The 18237-nt window shown below is 41.3% G+C and overlaps 1 protein-coding gene across 1 annotated transcript in view; it reads right to left on the bottom strand.

Moving 5' to 3' along the window:
• KIT (KIT proto-oncogene, receptor tyrosine kinase) overlaps nucleotides 1–18237 on the bottom strand; it is a 51732-nt gene that overhangs the window by 20602 nt on the left and 12893 nt on the right. Inside the window, exons 2-7 of the mRNA XM_042871996.1 lie at nucleotides 13554–13793; nucleotides 9743–10021; nucleotides 6295–6431; nucleotides 4004–4163; nucleotides 964–1153; nucleotides 454–569 (exon numbers count right to left, since the gene is read on the bottom strand). Of these exons, the coding sequence (XP_042727930.1) occupies nucleotides 454–569; nucleotides 964–1153; nucleotides 4004–4163; nucleotides 6295–6431; nucleotides 9743–10021; nucleotides 13554–13793 (1122 nt within the window). The remainder of the gene's footprint in view (nucleotides 1–453; nucleotides 570–963; nucleotides 1154–4003; nucleotides 4164–6294; nucleotides 6432–9742; nucleotides 10022–13553; nucleotides 13794–18237) is intronic.

Raw genomic sequence — 18237 nt, forward strand, 5'->3', positions numbered from 1 at the left:
ATAGTTCTGCTTACAATTTTCAAATTGTACATCCAACTCAAACAATTTGAAGAAAATTAGTAGCTTAACTTGGCAGACAAAAATGCAAATTATATGTATGCAATCCTTCTACCTCCTGCTCCACCTTAAATTATCAAAGGTTTATGGTACATGGCTCATTTTTGAGACCACCTTTCCAGGTGCTACTTTTTCTTGTTCCTGTATAAATTATCTGTCTGCTCTCCAGTAACCTCTGGAGGATGTTTGCCAGAACGTAAGGTCACACTGGATAGTAGGTGGATTTCTGTAAGCACTCTGCACTTTTATATCTTGACATTTAAATAGTTTTGCAGCATGTGCTTCACTTCAGAAAGCCTCTCATATGCTGAACCACACTGTGACATCTTGTGCATACATTATGTTGTATAAAATACAATTACTGTGATAATGAAATATTTCAGACTGTTCACTTACTTTTCACATAGACATTAAATGTTACAGAGGAGCTGGCATCTGAGTTGGACACAAAAAATGTGTAAATGCCTCCCTCTGTTCCTTTTAATCGGGTAAGGTGAAGTTCGCTAGTATAACTGTAGAGAAAAAAAAAGCATTAGCGACGCTCAGAACTTGCCATCAACTGCTGCACAAAAAGCCAAGACAGAAATTAGTAGCGCACCATCTTCTGCATACACTGTGTGATGGTGCAGGGCCTCCACGTTCAAGCTGAATTCTTAGTTTAGCTTACAGGCAGCAGTGGCATCATGTAGGTGAGCTGGGAGGCACGCTGGTCCCTCAGTGCACTCAGCTCAGCACTACTCCACACCTCGGCTGGCAGACTTCACACCAGGTACTGCAGTAAGCCTCATTTTGGCAAGACCTTTCAGAAACAATTTTCTTGCCATCTCCACTTTCATCTTTTTTGGAGCAGACTCTAGTTTGCTGTTTCAAAATGAAATCAATAGCACTTAAAGCCGTTCTTATTACCTGTTATTGCCCACAGTCTTGAACTTGACATAATGGTCTGATGAATTCTGTAATGTTTCGTTCATGTACATCCAGACTTCTTCCTTCGGTTTTGGATACGCCTCATACTCAACTGTTAAATTTCCATTTTGTCCTGCATTTATGTCAATTGTGGTATTCATTGTTGCAAACAAACGGACAAATCCTTTAGCTGATAGCCATAATAGGAAAAGAAAAACAATTTCAGGGCCATTTAGGAGATTGCTGGCACTCTAACCACACTTCAAGATCAGTGATCACACATTCAACTGTGAAACAGGAAACCTGATCTACTAAGCAGAACTTGAGCCCTCACCTGCTGAAACCAAGACCACTAGCTATATATGTAACAATGAGGCACAGAAAAAAGCAACCTTACATGCTTTAACATAAAGGATTCCATCTCTTAGTGATAAATAGCCTTTAAATGCTTCTGCAAGAATGCAAACATGTGCTTGATCCTACTCCAGTGTTTACATTTTTCAAAAAATCAGTCACTAGCAGTATGGCACAAAAGAAACACTAAAAAAGAGCAAAATAAATTGATCACTTATGACAACATAGTAGAATACTCAGTGATTCTTTCTCAAGTGTAATTAAGAATGACATTACAAATGAAGCTATTAAAGACTGTAATTAGAGAAAAATGCACTAAGGCTAAAGGCCTGGATAGCAATTGTCTTAAGCTAAGGCACTTCTGTTCATCTACTGCTGGGTCTTAATCTTTTCTTTGGCGGATGCCATTTATCACTGTGTAGTTCCATTCCAAAATATCACATGGAGCAGCATCCTTACTGCAGTGGTTATAATTTCATTAACGAACTCATCAGCTTCAGGATTACTCACTTTGAAAGACAATTTTTTTCAGTGCTATTACACAAATTCATATGGGAATTATCAGTCTGACAGACAGACTGCAATAACAAGGAAAAAAGCTTGAAAAAGCTGGGAAAGCTTGAATTTAGCCTCAAGTCAATCTCAAATCTCTGCCTCTTCCCACTTTCTGGTGATCAAACTGCTGTGGCCAGCTGGGTACCTGAGCTCATGAAAACCGAAGGCAACAGGCCTTGGTGAAACCATATGGAGCTGACAGAGCACTTGACAGATGTTTCTAAGAAAGGAAGATGTATACTCACAGCAAGCAGGTGTGATATAAAAGTCTCTATTATTTAAAAAAAAAAAAAAAAAAAAAGGGAGAGAGAGAGGGGGAGAGAGAGGTGGTTTTAAATCTGGAAATTTAAGATTTTTATTCCCTTTGAGACCTTTTTTCTATTTTCTGTACAACCACATATTCAAAATTATATCCAAGAGCCTGCAAAAAAAATTTATCATTGTTCTGTCAATGTCCAAAACACTGTTTGAGAAACTGTTTATGGTTAGATGAACCAATCATTTAAAAAAGTAACCAGGAAATGTACCAACATAACTTTATTTATTTGAAACCTTTTGGCTAATACTAAAGCCACAGTGATTTAGATTCTGACACAGTCTCACAGTCCCTCCAGTTTCTTCTACAGATCACTTCTCATGATGCCGGGAGCTGGCATGGTTTAGAAAGATACAGCTAAATTGACAATGAATGGTGAAAGGAAACCAGGAGACGGAGTTTTTTTTATTTTAGGATAGATTTGAGAGGTTTTGGGGAGAAAAGTATCTCAAAAATGAAATATTCCAGCTTTTCTCAGTTATTTTTTACTAAGCACGAACTTTATATTTTACTAAATACAAACTTGTTGGTTTATTTTCAACTTTCTACAATGCTATGCTTTATTTTAGTCATCAGACTTCCTAAAGTCAATCCTTTTTAAAACCATATTTGCATGCATAGTAGTCCTAAGAATTCTAGGTAAGAACTTCCCTCCTCTTGTAACAAAAGCTTTCACATTATTCTCCTCAGGGAAAAGATTTTCTTTCATACTTAATACAGTTTCCCTCTTTTACATATGAATCTAGTCTCTTATATTTAAAAAAAAAAAAAGAGGAAAATGTGTCATGAGCCCTACCCCCTCAAATGGTATAACAAGGTTAACTGCAGTCAGACTTCTGCAGCTAGGCTGGAGATCTATCCACAGAAATCAAGTGCTTCTATTTTCTTTAGGCTACTTGGGAAAGCAAATCAAGCAATGTTATGGGGGTATTTGTCTCCAGAAAAATAGATTTACTAAGGAAGAGAATACAAGGCCTGGCACACAGCTACAGTCTCAGTTGCCCTTGGTTGTCTTGACCTTAAGGAACTGAAACTATTTTAACCCACTACACAGACTAGGTCAGAATTGTCAAGCATATATCCTTAACTAGTCGATCAAGTTAGTATTTTTTGGCAGCTTTAAAATTTGAATGGCACTGTATATCATATGAGTTAATACACAGCAGCAGAGGTCTAACTCACACTATTAAACAATGGGAGGAGTTTGCTCACTATTAAGGGATATGATCCCCAAACTGAGGGAAGTGATGGATGCTGGATTTACCATGGTGGTGAACTCCAGAGACATTTCATGCTGCCTATACACACTTAAATGTTCCCCACAGCATAATTTTAAATAAAATACGTATATAGCTCCTCCTGAATTAAAGAAACATTGACATGCCAGTGTCAGTGAAATTTCCCATGCTTGGAAGGCAGGTACTGAAGATATGCTTTGTATTTGTGCTGCCAAATTACTAAAGCGTAGGAAAAGTAGTAGGCAAAGGTAAATTACTTGCTTCATTAAGACTGGATTAAATTTTAAATTAAACCAGGAAAGAAAAAAACAGAGAGATGGGTACACTGTTGGGTGGTTGTTCTAAAATCACAATCCAATAACATGCACAGGGCTGCAGAAATTAAAGTAGCTGCACACTCCATAGCCCTTCCTGAACAACCCCCATATGGCACCAAGTCTGCATTAACCTTTTAATGAAGTAACTTAAACATTCAGGATTGGGGAAAAGAAGAGAAAAGGAAGGAAAAGATACTCAGCATCTTCATTTTCCACCTTCCACAGTTAGAAATGTTAAGATTTCTACAGGAACTATTTACCTAGTGCTTTCAAGGTTACCGTGGCATTGGTTTTTCCAAAAGGGTTCTCTGCTTGGCAAGTGAATTCTCCAGAATCATTAACTCCCACTGAACGGATGTTCAATGTTAATTTCCTTTCGTATCCGTAATCACCCACATTTCTGCTTTTGCTTGTAACAATCTGTTGGTAAAAAAACAATTAACATCTAAAACACTGTGTATGCAGCATCTTTCCTCAATAAATTAAAAATAGAACTAATTATGACTTCACTATATTAATATTCATAACTTTAAACCAGAATAATAAGCCATCACGACAAACCTGTCACTAGAACCTCTCCATGCAAAACAAGCGTGTGATCAGCTGTCTTTGAGAGACAATGTCCTTTTCCAAGTTCTACCCCTTCCCCTCGTTCTTCCCATCCACAAACCCCACTCTAGGGCACACTTATGTTGCACTTCACTGCTTTTCCATTTGATATTTCAAGACAGAGTGCTTCCAGTCCCACAAAGACCTGGAGAACCCACCTGAGAGAGGCCAGCCCAAAACACAGAGCTGAAAGCCTGATTTCTTTAAATATTTCAGTCCTGTGAAGAAAAGGGTGTCATGCCCAAGCCAAATCCAGCTTGCCCTAGCTGGACTTTTAATGACGATGAAGGTAAGGAACTGACAGAAGGTTTTATTTGTACAAACAAATCACACAATCGCATAGTATGGTTTGGGTTTTATTTTCTCTGTGCAGTTTTGATTCTTTCTGAGCTATACGAACCACCAATAGAAATCTGTTCTGTGTGGAAGTGTTCGCTTACAGCAAGTCCCCAGTTTTCAAAAGTGGTGATAACTCCTGTCAATTTCTTTCCTTTAACCTATTCAGGAAAGATTCTTCATACGTGAATTTTATGTATTCTGTTTCTGTACCAAATTTAATGTGATGAGTCAGTATTTAAACAATAAAAGAAAAACCTTGTTATTTACCAGAAGGAACAGAAAGGTCAAACTTTTTTTAGCCAAAAATATTTTCTTCATGGCTTTTACTCATAAAATGAAAAAGCATGAAAACTTAAGGTAAGACTCCAGTTTCAACACATTCTAACACAAAAAGGTGGAGGGAGGAGCAAGAAAAGAAGCGCAGTCCTCAAATGAAAGACTTGTGGTTGACCTTGGCACAGAACCAGAAGCCCCATCTGCAGGTCCCACGCTACCTTTGGTTCACTTAGTGCTCCCCTAGCCCTCGGAGCTGGGTGATGGGATTTCTAGAGCCACAAGCACTTAGTGAGAGAAGCTGTGCCAGATATGTGGCCCCAGGGAATGAGACTCATATTCTGCTATTTGCCTGAGATTGTGCTATTTATCCAAACACCACACAATCATAGAAGCCCCCTTTTTTTTTTTTCATGCACATGTAGAATGAAAATGATGTATTCTAGTCACTGGTATTAACAGTAAAGGTCCAGCCAATTAGCATGGGAACATATATGGCAGGAGTTACCAACAGGTCTTCACAAGGGCTTTTAATTCATTTAAATTTTGGGGTATAACCAGAAGAGTAGCAGGTGCCCTTAAGCACAAACCAGTGCCTGCGGATTCCTGGGCCCTCTCTTACAGATAGTTTTTTGAAACCCAGCCCTGTGTTTCAAGCATCAAGGTGACCAGAGTAGGGGACCTCACTGTTGACAGTCTTCCGTAGAGCTGTGCTGCCAGCAGCCAACTCTCTGGCATATTTAAGTTGTCAATAATTTAATTCCATCATGTCAGCAGCAACTTCAGTGATCACTACAGGCAGTTCACTAGTTCATTTTTCAGGACTTTCCTAATTAGTGAGGCACACCATATAATTTAAATGAATTAATCATTCCTGTGACTGCTTACTACTATTCCTGTCACATACAATCCCATACTAATTAGCAGGTATTTTACTGTTAATGATAACGACTAGAATATGTAATTTGCAGTCCATGTGTTAATATTTGCAGCTCCCATTGATTGCAATGTGATGTGTAGGCACTCCGTGCTTCCGTATTTAGGCAGCCCAACAGAGGTCACCTAAACTTCACATTGAAGAGCCAAACTTTAGCTTCTGTTTGTGAAGAGAAGCCAGTGCTGATGGTAGCCCTGTAACCATGCTCAGTGATCCTGAAGGCCCACATGGGCATGGAAGGGTCACTGAACACTCACCAGTCTGTAGAATGTGTCCCTTTGGGAAGGCAGCAAATCCAAATCCACCACACACCAGTGATGCAAGGCAAGCATGTGAACATTCACAGTTTGTGTACTGCACTGAAGCATACAAGATGTGGCTAAAGGCACTCACCCCACTTTTGTAAGAAATCCAACTAGCTTGTACACTGCTATCCACATCCATGATTATGCATGTAACTTCAAATTCTTCCCCTTCTTTGAGAAGCTCATAGCTTTTGGATAAGGTAATGACTGGAAGAGCTTTGTGAACTGGAAAACAATTTAGAAGTGCATTACTTTTCATTAGCTTCAGAGTTTCCAAGGGGGGATAAAAATCAACAGTCATTAACTTTCCAATAAAATTTCAGGCCTCCAAGAGACATTCAAATTTCTTTAACATATTACACACTTGTTTCTTCACAACAAGCACATTTCTGCTTCAATCTCCCTTCAAATTAAATTTAAAATTAGGTAATACTTGTTAGAGCTTAGTAGCTTGCATGATAAACTTGAAAATGTTGAACCATCAGTGAGACACTCATTCCTTGACAGCAATTAAAATGTTGTACTCTAAAAACGCAGTGAAGATCAGTCACTGAAAAAGCACAGCTTTATACTAACTGCAGCTTTGAAATATAAAATAGAGCAGCTGACACAAAGCACTGTCTGCCAGGTCCGTAGCAAGCACCTGGTAGACCTGCTTGGAAGCTTCCGTCCCCAGGCAGGGCACATGCAGCTCGAGGCTTTCAGCACACCTGCCTCTGACAGCACCATGACCTGTGCTCACAATGACCATTCACAGAAGCAGGGGCGTCTAGAGCCATGGTCACTGACACCTCAGTCACCTGAAAGGTAGGTGCTTACACAACCTGGGTCTTTTCAGGAAAATGTCCCAGATCTACAGCCCTGTGGGCTAGCTATACCCCAGTCATAACTCAAGTGCACTTGAGGACTACGTGTCTCTTACCCAGCAAAGCTCATTACCTCTTTGGATCTTACACAATTTACTTTTCTTAATACTTTAAGTTTTTCTCACTTGTGAGACTCCAGGCTTGTGCTGGTAGAAGTGAACTTCTCACTGTGGCTTTTATGCAGGAAGACTCACTCTTAAATTGTGACTGCAATGTATCAGATAAGGCATTCCAGACTCTCTTCCTGCCTCCGACACAGACTTTGTAGTTGTATTAAATAAATTATATAAAACTTAGAAAAATGTCATGTTTTGCATCTATTCATGTTTTAACAATAATGTTTTCCTCGTATTGCTGCAAGCAGTTATGGGAGGGAACAAAGAACCATGTTTGCTCTCTTGAGATATAAATGCCCAAATAAAAAATCACCCCCCAGCAGTATACAAGGGACATGAGGAAGCCAGTGCAGAATGCATGCTGTGTTCTCACCCGCCAGCAACATCTAAGGACCAAAAAAAAAAAAGCCATAAAGCCCCTCATTGTTTAGAAAAGGGCTAGACGTAAGCACTCCCTGTGTCGAGTAACAGGGCAGTGTATGTCTGAGTACGCAGCACAGTTCCCTGCTTCATGGGCCCCTCTCCTGTCATTCAGCACCAGAAGCTCAGGCTGGGGGATTTAAGTGTCATGGTTATGACTACAAAAGTACTGACTATTAAAAGTGAAAACTTTAGTTAAGAATAAAGTGGGACTTCTCACTGTTGTGGATTTGGCATTACAGCACAATAATGACAACAGTGAGGATGACAACACCATGGCACTGTTTTGCTGCTGGTGGCCTCCAGCAGATGCTTCCATTCACTACACACTTCTTCCCAGAAGGGGAACACAGTGCCTGGGTCCTGCAGGCCACCTACTGCTGTGCACCATCAGATGGCTGCCAGCAACAGATGCCAATCCAGCACACTGCTGTCTGAAGTCACCACTAGTTCCAGCAAGTACAGGCTTCTAGCCCGTAGAAGTGAAATATACCAATAGGACAACTTGCATTCTATCATGTCAGAGACATGTCAATTGTGTCAATCAACTGTTAAGCAGTTTCTTTCTTTGGCCATCCCTGAAAAAACAGAAAAAAAACTTGTTACAGAACAAACACCAGAGAGAGCAAGAACGGACCTGACTTTTTTAAGTCAAAGGAGAATGCCAGAGATGCCTGCACAGATTAAACTTTTGTTCTCTTTAATTAAAATATTTTATTAGTCATTAAAATCCATTAAAATTCTCAGTATTCATTTCCAAATAACCAGGAAAAAGGCTTCTTCAATTTGCCATATCAAAGTGCAGGCTTCAGACAGCCCCCACTGCTCACCCCACAGCTGAAGAACACAGGTCCAAGCAGGTCAAACCACCACAGCCATGAAGCAAACAACTCCATGTCCCCTCCTCTCACTGCTGGAAGGACAGCCCAAATTCACAAGCACCAGGGTTGATACTCATGGCAGCTGCCCATCACCCACTCCTAGCACCACTCATCAAATAAGCTGGGAGAAACCCACTGGAAGCCTCACAGAAAACACAGAGATGGCCACCGGCATCTCCACTCAACACTCCCCATTCAACAACTACCATCTCAATGTGACACCGTGGCCATGTGAACAGAGATGCACTCGTAGCAGTAGAAGCAGCGCAGAAAATGTCTGTGCACACAAGCGATGCTGCCTCACTAGACCTCACAGCAGTCTCTGCATCTCCCACACATGTCAACAAAGATGCATTCTCAGCTGAAGCAAGTGATAACTTTATTTAAGGAGCTCAAGAACTACATGGAGAGTAAACTCATGTAGTTGATCCAGCCTGGCTTACTGAACCACTCCCTCTGCTTCCCCTGGGAGTATTTACACAGTAGATCAAAAACACATAGAGTGATCGCAAGCTCCAAAACACAAAGCCTATCTGCAATACACCGTGCAGCAAAGCACAGGGATTCCTCCTTCCAAACCCCCTGTCCCAGGGTGTGCAAAGATGAAATGTAAGGCTTAATCTACAGGTTTGCAGAGGGGCAGTGGTACATCTAGCAGCAAACGTGATCCACCCATGATCTGGGAGCACAGTTGCTGTCATGACCATGAAGATGGAGATAAACAACGTCCCTCTGTTCCCTCAAGCTCTGCCTCTGCTGAATCTCCCTCTTCAATGTCATCAGGTTCTTCATGCTGTCACTTGTGGGCAACAGACATATGAGTCAGGCATACACAACTCCACTTTGTCTGCACAAGCCTGTTCAAACCTCAGGGCACTGGTTTGTCCTCCAAGTTAAACAGAACAACCCACATTTCTTAAATGGTGAAAAGAACATCTGGAAATCACTTTAAACATAAGATAGAAGTGACTGTAGCCAAACAAAATGCTCAGAACAGCTACAACCCAAGCCTCACAAGACAACACACAGCTCACACAGCTGCTGCCTGCAGCAGTCAGACATGCCACAAAGCCATCACTTGGTGCAGAAGCACATTAGGCCTTGGGTAGAAGACTCCATACGTCCCCAGAAGAATTGCCACCCATGGGAAAGTCAGTACACAAGGGGAAGTTTCTCATCAGAGCACCTCCCTTCAGGTCCTAAGGGGAAGTGAAAATCAGGCGCTCTACAAGAATTAAAAACTCCAGTGTTACCTGGTCTCACATTCAGGAAAATGTGCTCTGATATTTTCTCAACTCCATTGTGCTTTGCCAAGCACTGGTAGCAGCCCTTGAATGACCTCTGTACATTCTTTATAATGATACCCTTCTGTGGATTGGGAATGAATGTCATGTTTTTGGGGAGAGGTTTGCCATCACATTTTCTCAGGGTGAAATTTAAAACATCTGGATCTGTTAGTGGGCACACCAGCAGGATGTCACTGTCTTCTTTCCCATAGATCAGAGAATCAACAAGGAAGAGCACATTTGGATCTGTGAGGAAACACAAAGACCTGTTAGAAAAGCTGACACTGTAGAGGGTATTTCTGATCATGCTAACACTGCAACTGGGCACTTTCTTCAAAGAAAGTTTTACATTCAGCCAATAAAACTCAGTATTACCTAGTTCAAGTTTTTCAAGAGACATTAGCTTTTGTCTTAAAAGAGCAGCACAACAGGAGATGTGCAGTAGCATTCAGTACCAGACACACTAAAGAATAATGTGCACTAAAAATAATCCCACTGCTTCTTTGTTTGCAGATGGAAATTTTTTTTTTTTTTTGCCTTGTTTAGCTCCAAACCCCCACCATCCACCCTCACCAACAGTAAACAGATTTTCACAGACCATTAAAAGTAATTTGCTTTTAGCTTGTGGCAGAGCTGTAAAGTTTCATGCCCACAAGAGGATTCCAAAGAAATTTATGAGCAAATGGAAGTTGAAAAACACCAAAATTACGGTTTTCACTTCTGTAAAATACATAATCTAAATCAACACACATTGCTACCAGAGGAAGCACCAAACAATCTCTCTCTCCCTCCTCCCTAAACCAGGGGTATTTTTAGCCTCTGTAGAAGAACCTACAGAAGACATACAAACAACATATCTGACTGAAAAATCGTCAGGTAATTCTTCCCAAGATAACTTCTCTACAGCATTTTATCTTGGCCAACCACATAGCTGATGACCTTGAGATGCTAACAACCTGACCATTAATAGCAAACACAACAAAAAAGGATGATGAGACTACAAACACTCTGTAAAAGCATATTTCAGCTCTCATCTGCCCTCCCTACAAGGTAGCATGAATTAGAATTGTAGAAACAGAGGAAAAAGATTTTGTTTTTACACAACTGGGCTTGTACATCTTGAGTGGCTACAGATCAAACAGGCCGTGATTTAACTGAGAAGACTTAGAGAAGCGAGTTCAGATGACAAACAATATGAATCTGGTTTGAGACAAGAAGTATCAGGTTGAATACAAAGCACACTGTGTTTAGGTAAAGTTTGTTAACTACAAACGCTGTTTTCTAGGAAGATGAGGATATAGATTTAGCCTCTTTTGATATTGGAAGAATGCACAAACTACAATCTTTGAAGCATTAGTCTAGAGCTAGAGAACTGACACCACAAACAGAAATGGAAACATAAAGCCTGTCTGAGCAGATCTGAAGTGTCACGCTCTGCACTCCGGGTTACACAGCGACAAGCTGCGAATAGCTGTAACTCCTAAGCTTGTGGACTATGGACTAGAAGGTTCTTCTAGATGTCCCTCCTCACAGAGACATAACTGCTCCCTTTGGAGTCCACTTCCTTCCCAGTACAGAGCCAAGATATCTTCACTCTATGGAAAGCATGGCTCCCTAGGGAAAAAAAAACAGGTGTTCCTGAACACAGAACACTGCAACAAAGACAGCTGGAACTTCAGAAAAGGCTTTGTGAGGTTAAGCAGATTCATGGAGAAGTTCTCTTTCCATCTTCTATCTCCTCCCGGAAGGGAAATCTCACATTCAGCAGACATGAAAGGATTCTCCATAGGGAATCCTGGCATAAATAAGGCTGCTCGTATTCATGTTCTCTTCTTCACAGCTTACCACCCAAAGCATACTTTGGGATGTGTGTCCCTTCCTTGCTTACCTCAGATTTCCAGCACAAGATGTGGAAGTGCTTACACATTTCTCATGTAAGACATTGCCCATGTCTGAAAAGATTTGAAATCAAGAATAGATGACCTGATCTCTTATGAAAGTGTTTAACTAACTGGATCTTCACTGAACTTACTTGGACAGGGACACAAGCTGCTTCTGTAGATGCAATATAGCCACTTTCTGCCGAAGCAGAGAGGTGAAAGAGGTATGTGACTACAGTCTGTCAACACTGTATCATCCTTGTGATCAAGTAGATCTAGATCAGCATATGAGATAAAGACCTGCCACCATCTTCCATGTCACCTGGAGCTGTGCAGGACTGAGGCTCTCCTTCTAGAGCTTTAGAAGGAGATCTCCTTCTAGAGCTTTACTCTTGGTCCTGTTTTCTCTTCATTTTCAGCTTTACAAGAACAAAACATATGGGGTGCTTATAGAGCCTCACAAGTATCTGAGCTCATGGCACCACCTTCAAGGTGTCCTGAGATGTCACTGAACCACCACTACAATGGCCATCCTATTTACTGTCAAGAACCTGACAAAGTGAAGCTTGAACATTTTTCACACCATTAAGACAAAGAAGTTAACAACAAATTGCATGAGGACTACACAGCTTCTCTGATGCTTTGGTAATCATGCTCAGTGGGAGGGCTGCCTGCTATGCTAAGGTGAAGGAGTCACTGGCATAATGGAAGACACAAATGTATCTATGATCACAGCTGTCTGGTATAATTACCATGACCTTCATAAAGCAGTCATGGAAGATAAAGTCAACAACATATGTCATGTATGGGTAAAATATATGCCAGATTTCCTTTGGTCATAGTCTAAGAGAAACACAAAAGGTCAAGAAAAATCATCCATGGTAGCTGCATGGTTATTTGGACAACTCAGGGGCTATGCAGTTGTGTAAGTTGTATGCTCAGTATGTCAGATATCTCTCCTTGAGAAGACACTCTTCACCATGCTGTGCTTGTATCTCCCTGCCATGAAGAACAGCCTTGCAGGAATTCCTAAAGGACTGGCAGGTTTCAAGGGAAGCTCTCTGAGGTAAACACTGTTGGATGAGGAATGCTATCTCTGAGCAGGTGGAAGCTGTAGAACTTCTTTCCCTCAACATTTCCAGAGATAGGTCAAGCAGATACAAAACAACTGTCTTCCTTAGAAAGAAAAAGGAAAGCCATGAAAAGAGAATGCCAGGAATGCCGAGCTGTCAGTAAATTGGCAGCTTGAGGACAGCTCATGAAGTCACAGATCAAGAGCCAACAAAAGCGCAGAAGAAACCTGAATAAAATGCTGGACAAAAAGGAAGGGTAATAAAGGATGGGGAAAGCACATCAGAGCCGAGGCATTTTTCCCCAAGATGTTTCTGAGCAGACAGAAGGTAGATCAGGAGCTAGAGGCAGAGGTATTATTTGTTACCTGCTGGCTTAACCCTGAGAGTGCAGCCTCAAAAAGCCAAATCTCTTAGCTGCCTCAATAAATCAAAAGCCTGGGGCCAAACCTCACACGACTCTATATTGATGGATGGCATGGAATTAAAAAAGACATTTCCATACATACTGCTTGTTTCCTCACAGTACAACTGACACACACAACTGACTTAGGTCACTTGGCTGGCTTCTCGATCAAGAGCTCTGGTATTGTATCTCACCACAAAACAACAGTAATGTAAAACAAAACTCCTCCCGAACTTTGAACCAATGAAAAAGCCACTGCAAGCAATGACTTTGTTGTCTGCTGGACAGGGAAGAAGTTTTCTCGTATCAGACTGTGTTCTCTCCCTGTGCCTCAAATTCATTTCCTCTTCCAGCATTTATTGTCCTGTTACTTTGGAAATGAGAAAGGGTGGGAGAAGCAAAAACAATTCATTAATATTTACCTTTAACAAAAACATAAAAAGAGTTCACAATACTCCCTTTGCTTTTGCACTCATATCTGCCTATGTCTCTGATCGTAGCATTTTTGGTGTGCCACTCTTTCTCATTGGAAATCCTTGTTTTTGCCGATGGATCCGAGTTCTGGAAATTCCAAGTCACGGGTCCTTCCTCATTGCACTTCAGCCTTAATTCCTCCCCCTTATTCACAACCAGTGAGGATTCTTCATGAGGCACTGAACCACCTAAAAAAACAAAAGCAGAAAATGTCTGTCAACACAATGCTTTCTGGTTTTTTTTTTTCCTGCAATGAAATTGCTATTTATATACACACAGTTAATATTTGGAGTTGATTTTTAAAAATAATAAACTCCAAGGGTATTCCGTACAATTCTACAGACTCCTTTCGCATTGTATGACCTTCTGCACACACATTAAATAACCGCTGCAGATGGAAAGTGGTCTTTAAAAAACTATGTATCGGTTTCTGCAATGGTTTGGCTTCTGAATGGGAACAGACCCAAGCTATTTAAAAATTAAATTCAAGAACATATGAGCCTGATTCTACATGGCAGCACTTTTAATCATTCTTTGTCATTTACTCAGTATGTTGCCAAGAACTAAACTTTCCTTGCTCAACAGTTATCATTTCTAGCTGCTCCCTCATGCACTCAGAAGCTCCACTCAATTAGAAATGTCCACTTTAATGAAGGCACTGTCACATACTTTCCACACTTGCTTATTTCTTTTGTGGAGGTAGTGATTTGTCATTTATTAAACAGACAAACAAACAAACAAACAAACCATGCAAAATTTCCTTCATTAGTGTTCCATACCAACACTACTGAATTACTGTGACTGAGGCACCAAACTCCCAGCCATCACAGCTGTGAGCTCTTAGCATGTCTTTCTCTGAATATACAGTAACACAACTTTATAAAAGTTCTCCGGAAATAAATCTGTGTAAAACTAGCAGCCTCAACTCACAGCTCCCAATCACCTCCCAGATTACAACGTGTACCTGGAGAAAGAAGCACTTTCAGGCTTCTCTTGGCTCCATTATTTAGATCCATCAAAAAGGAGTTTGCTGTGTTAGCATACCCTGATAGGAAAGGGTCAGTGAACGTACAAAACAGAGTTTATAGCTGAAAAATCAGATAAATTCTTACTGGCATGGACCTGCCTAAAGGTCACAATGATGTAAACAAATACTGAGGTAGTGTTAATGAACAAGCCTTTCTCCTTCAAGAGCAGCTCTTTAGTCCTACAAATGACCCTTAGTTTACAATAAGTACAGCTAATGTCCCTCTCATGTGAAGCACAACTATGCAAAACTGTACAACCTCCCCATCTAGTAGCAGAGTTAAGTCACTGAAAATACTAGCTGAATTCAAAAGCATTATCTACAACTCATTTCAGAGGCCGAATTTTCCTACCTACACAGTTGACAACAGATATTCAAGCAAAACAATCAGATAATAAATTGGGATGAGATTATGCTGTCCAGACTTAATTCAATTATCTCACAGCTTTAGTTGCTCTTAAGAGTGCATACTGCATTGAGACCAGCTCAGGAATCGCCCCCGTCCTGGCAATCCCAGTAGCCAGAACAGAGTGGGAAGCAAAGTGTGATCAGACCAATACAATCTAATTCCTTCATGGTGTGGGTTTTGGAGGGTTCACATTCTCTCATTCTCTCTTCACCTTCTTCTGATTAAAATTTGTTTATTACTGCTCAACCCAACAGGCAGTTATTTTTCCAGCACCACCACAAATTTCCCACAAATCCTCCATATACGTTTCTGCAACTGAATGTATAAACAAGCATCTTAAAAATAATAATTGTCAGAAAGAAAGGTAAAAATAATCCACCACTTTTAATTTCAAATCTGCCACCTCAAAATACAGCTGTTTTGCAGCAGCTAGACCAAGGAGTGTGAAAGTCCAGTACCTCCAGAGCAACAGTCCTGAGCCAGCAGTGACTTTGCAGGCAGGAAAGCAGGAAGAACTCACTGCTCTGAGCAGAGCAGCTTGACGCAGACAGAGGCATGAAGACCTCTGGTTTGCAAACCCCTCAGATGAGAGTCAGCAACACGCAGCATCTGAAAAGGCAGAGGGCAACGACCTCTTAGAAGGTCTCAAGAAACACTGCTTATGTGCTTCATGGGGATCCCCTTCCCTGATGACTTCCCTGATGTATCCCACAGGGCGCTGGGTACTCCAGTGACAGATGACACAAGCTGTGCAAAGCAGCCAAAGTGCAGTGCTGTATGGCCTCTCTGGCACAACATCCTCATGCTGCAGCTGAGATGCAAACACCAATGCTTCACCCTCACAGCATGCAAAGGCAGCCGTCCTTCACAAGCACCAGGGTTGATACTCATGGCGTCTGCCCATCACCCACTCCTAGCACCACTCATTAAATAAGCTGGGAGAAACCCACTGGAAGCCTCTCAGAAAACACAGAGATGGCCACCGGGATCTCCACTCAACACTCCCCAGTCAACAACTACCATCTCAAAGTGACATCATGGCCATGTGAACAGAGATGCACTTGCAGCAGCAGAATCATTGCAGCCAAACGTCTGTGCACGCGAGTGATCCTCCCTCACTAGACCTCACTGCAGCCTCTGCATCTCCCACATGTGTCAGCGGAGAAGCACACTCGGTGGAGCAAGTGATAACTTTATTTAAGGAACCTGAGAACTATATGGAGAGTAAACTCATTTACTTGCCCCTGAGGAAACACTGAGCCAGCCTGGCTTGCTGAACTGCTCCCTCTGCTTCCACTTCTCCCAGGAGTATTTATACAGCAGATTAACGACATGCAGTGACTGCAGGCTCCAAACAGTCTGCACACAACCTGCCTGTAGTGCAATGTGCTGTGCAGCCAGATATGGGGCTTTCGTCCTTCCCAAACCCACTGCCTCTTAGAGCACAAGGGTGCATGGAGGTGAAATGTAAGACTTAGTCCACAGGTTCACAGAGGTAAGGGACAGACCACAGGCAGGTGCTGCACAGAACGAAGTCTTAACCAACCTATAAAAGCAGCGTGGATCTGCCTAAACTACATGCATCAGTGTGATGGACATAAATGCCGAAGTGTGCCACGGCAACAAATCTGTCCCTTCCAAAGACCAGCTTTTTAATCCTACCAGTAACCATGACATCAAGCCCTGCTAATGTGTAGCAAAATATTGCACAGTTGGACTTGATGCATGATATCCATGTCTGAAAGAAATATTTCTCAAAAAACATCACCATTTGACTCTTTAAACACTCTCTAGGGCTCATTTCAGAATTTCCCTGCCCACAACAGACTCTCAAGCAGAACAATCAGATAATTACTTGGGACAAGATTATGTAGTTCAGACTTAATTCACTTATCTCACAGCTTTAGTTGTTCTTAAGATGCATACTGGATGAGATCAGCTCAGGTAACTGCCCTTCTTCCTGACAAATCCGAGGAAACAAAGGAAGGTCAGACCACTACAGTCTAATTCCTTTGTGGTCTAAGCTTTGGGGGAAGTCCTTGTTTTCTCCCCATCTCCCCCTGATTTACCTATTTACTTACGACCCTACAGGCAGGCAGTCCATCAGTGCCTGTTTTTCCAGCATCACCAGAAATTTTCCACATGAGGTCCACTAATCCTCTACACAAACTCACAACTATATAAACAAGCATTCTAGAAATAATATTTGCCAGAAAGATTAAAAAAACCCCACACATTATTTCATACTTTCTGTAACATTTGTGACTTTTATCTACTCTTTTCCTCAGTATTGATCACCATTCAGGTTAAAAGTTCAAATTTTCCAACTTTCATTACCAGGACCATCTAAGCAAGTTGGTGGATAGTTTTTACACGTTGTAAACAACAAAGCAAAGCATAACTCAGTCTGGGGGCACAAGAAATAGACTACACACTGGAATTGGTGAAAGTCGAAGCCACCACACATATTTCAATAAAATATTTTATGGGCCTTTTTATGCAGCCTGCATTTTCTCTGCAAAACAATTTACAATTTTAACTAATGCTTTCTGCAAAAATATTTCCACAGTCCAAAGTCACCTTCCAAAAACAAGGTATCTTCAAAAAAAGCAAATACAGTGTTAAGAACAAAAGGTGGCAAAAGGAAGGACCATCAGATGCCTTTATTGCTGTGTTCCTAAATATTGACCATATTTAAAAGAGAATTAAAGAGGTGCTTGGAAAGATGGGAATGACTTTGTATCTTCCGTTTGGAGGAATAATTAAGTAGCAGAAATCTGTAGCAGTAGGGAGTTTAACCAACAACTTGTAATCCAACGTATTAATCCCCAGAACAGATGTCCATCTGCCATTTCTTGATCTTTCTCAGATTGCTAATGCTCAGTCTAAGATTGCTCCACTTGCACCACACCTGAAGCACGAGGGTGCTCTTCAGGCTCACTGTTGCTCTTCTGCATTCCAGTAACACCAATTTTAAACATATAACCATGATGGTAACACTAATAAATTGCACTACAGATCTCTCACAGGCTATATGCTGGGGATGAGACATGGAGTCTGCTGTCCTCCTGACGCTCCATGTTCACCCAAGGAAGAAATGACTTTGCCAGTCACCAGTGGGACTGCTGACAGAGAGTGGGAACTCTCTGAGCAAAAGGATGAAGGAACTCACAGCTATGTTTCAACTGAAGATTTC

The sequence above is a fragment of the Lagopus leucura genome, unplaced genomic scaffold (genome assembly GCF_019238085.1).
Source record: "Lagopus leucura isolate 7727_CA_CO unplaced genomic scaffold, USGS_WTPT01 Super-Scaffold_100004, whole genome shotgun sequence".
NCBI lineage: Eukaryota > Metazoa > Chordata > Aves > Galliformes > Phasianidae > Lagopus > Lagopus leucura.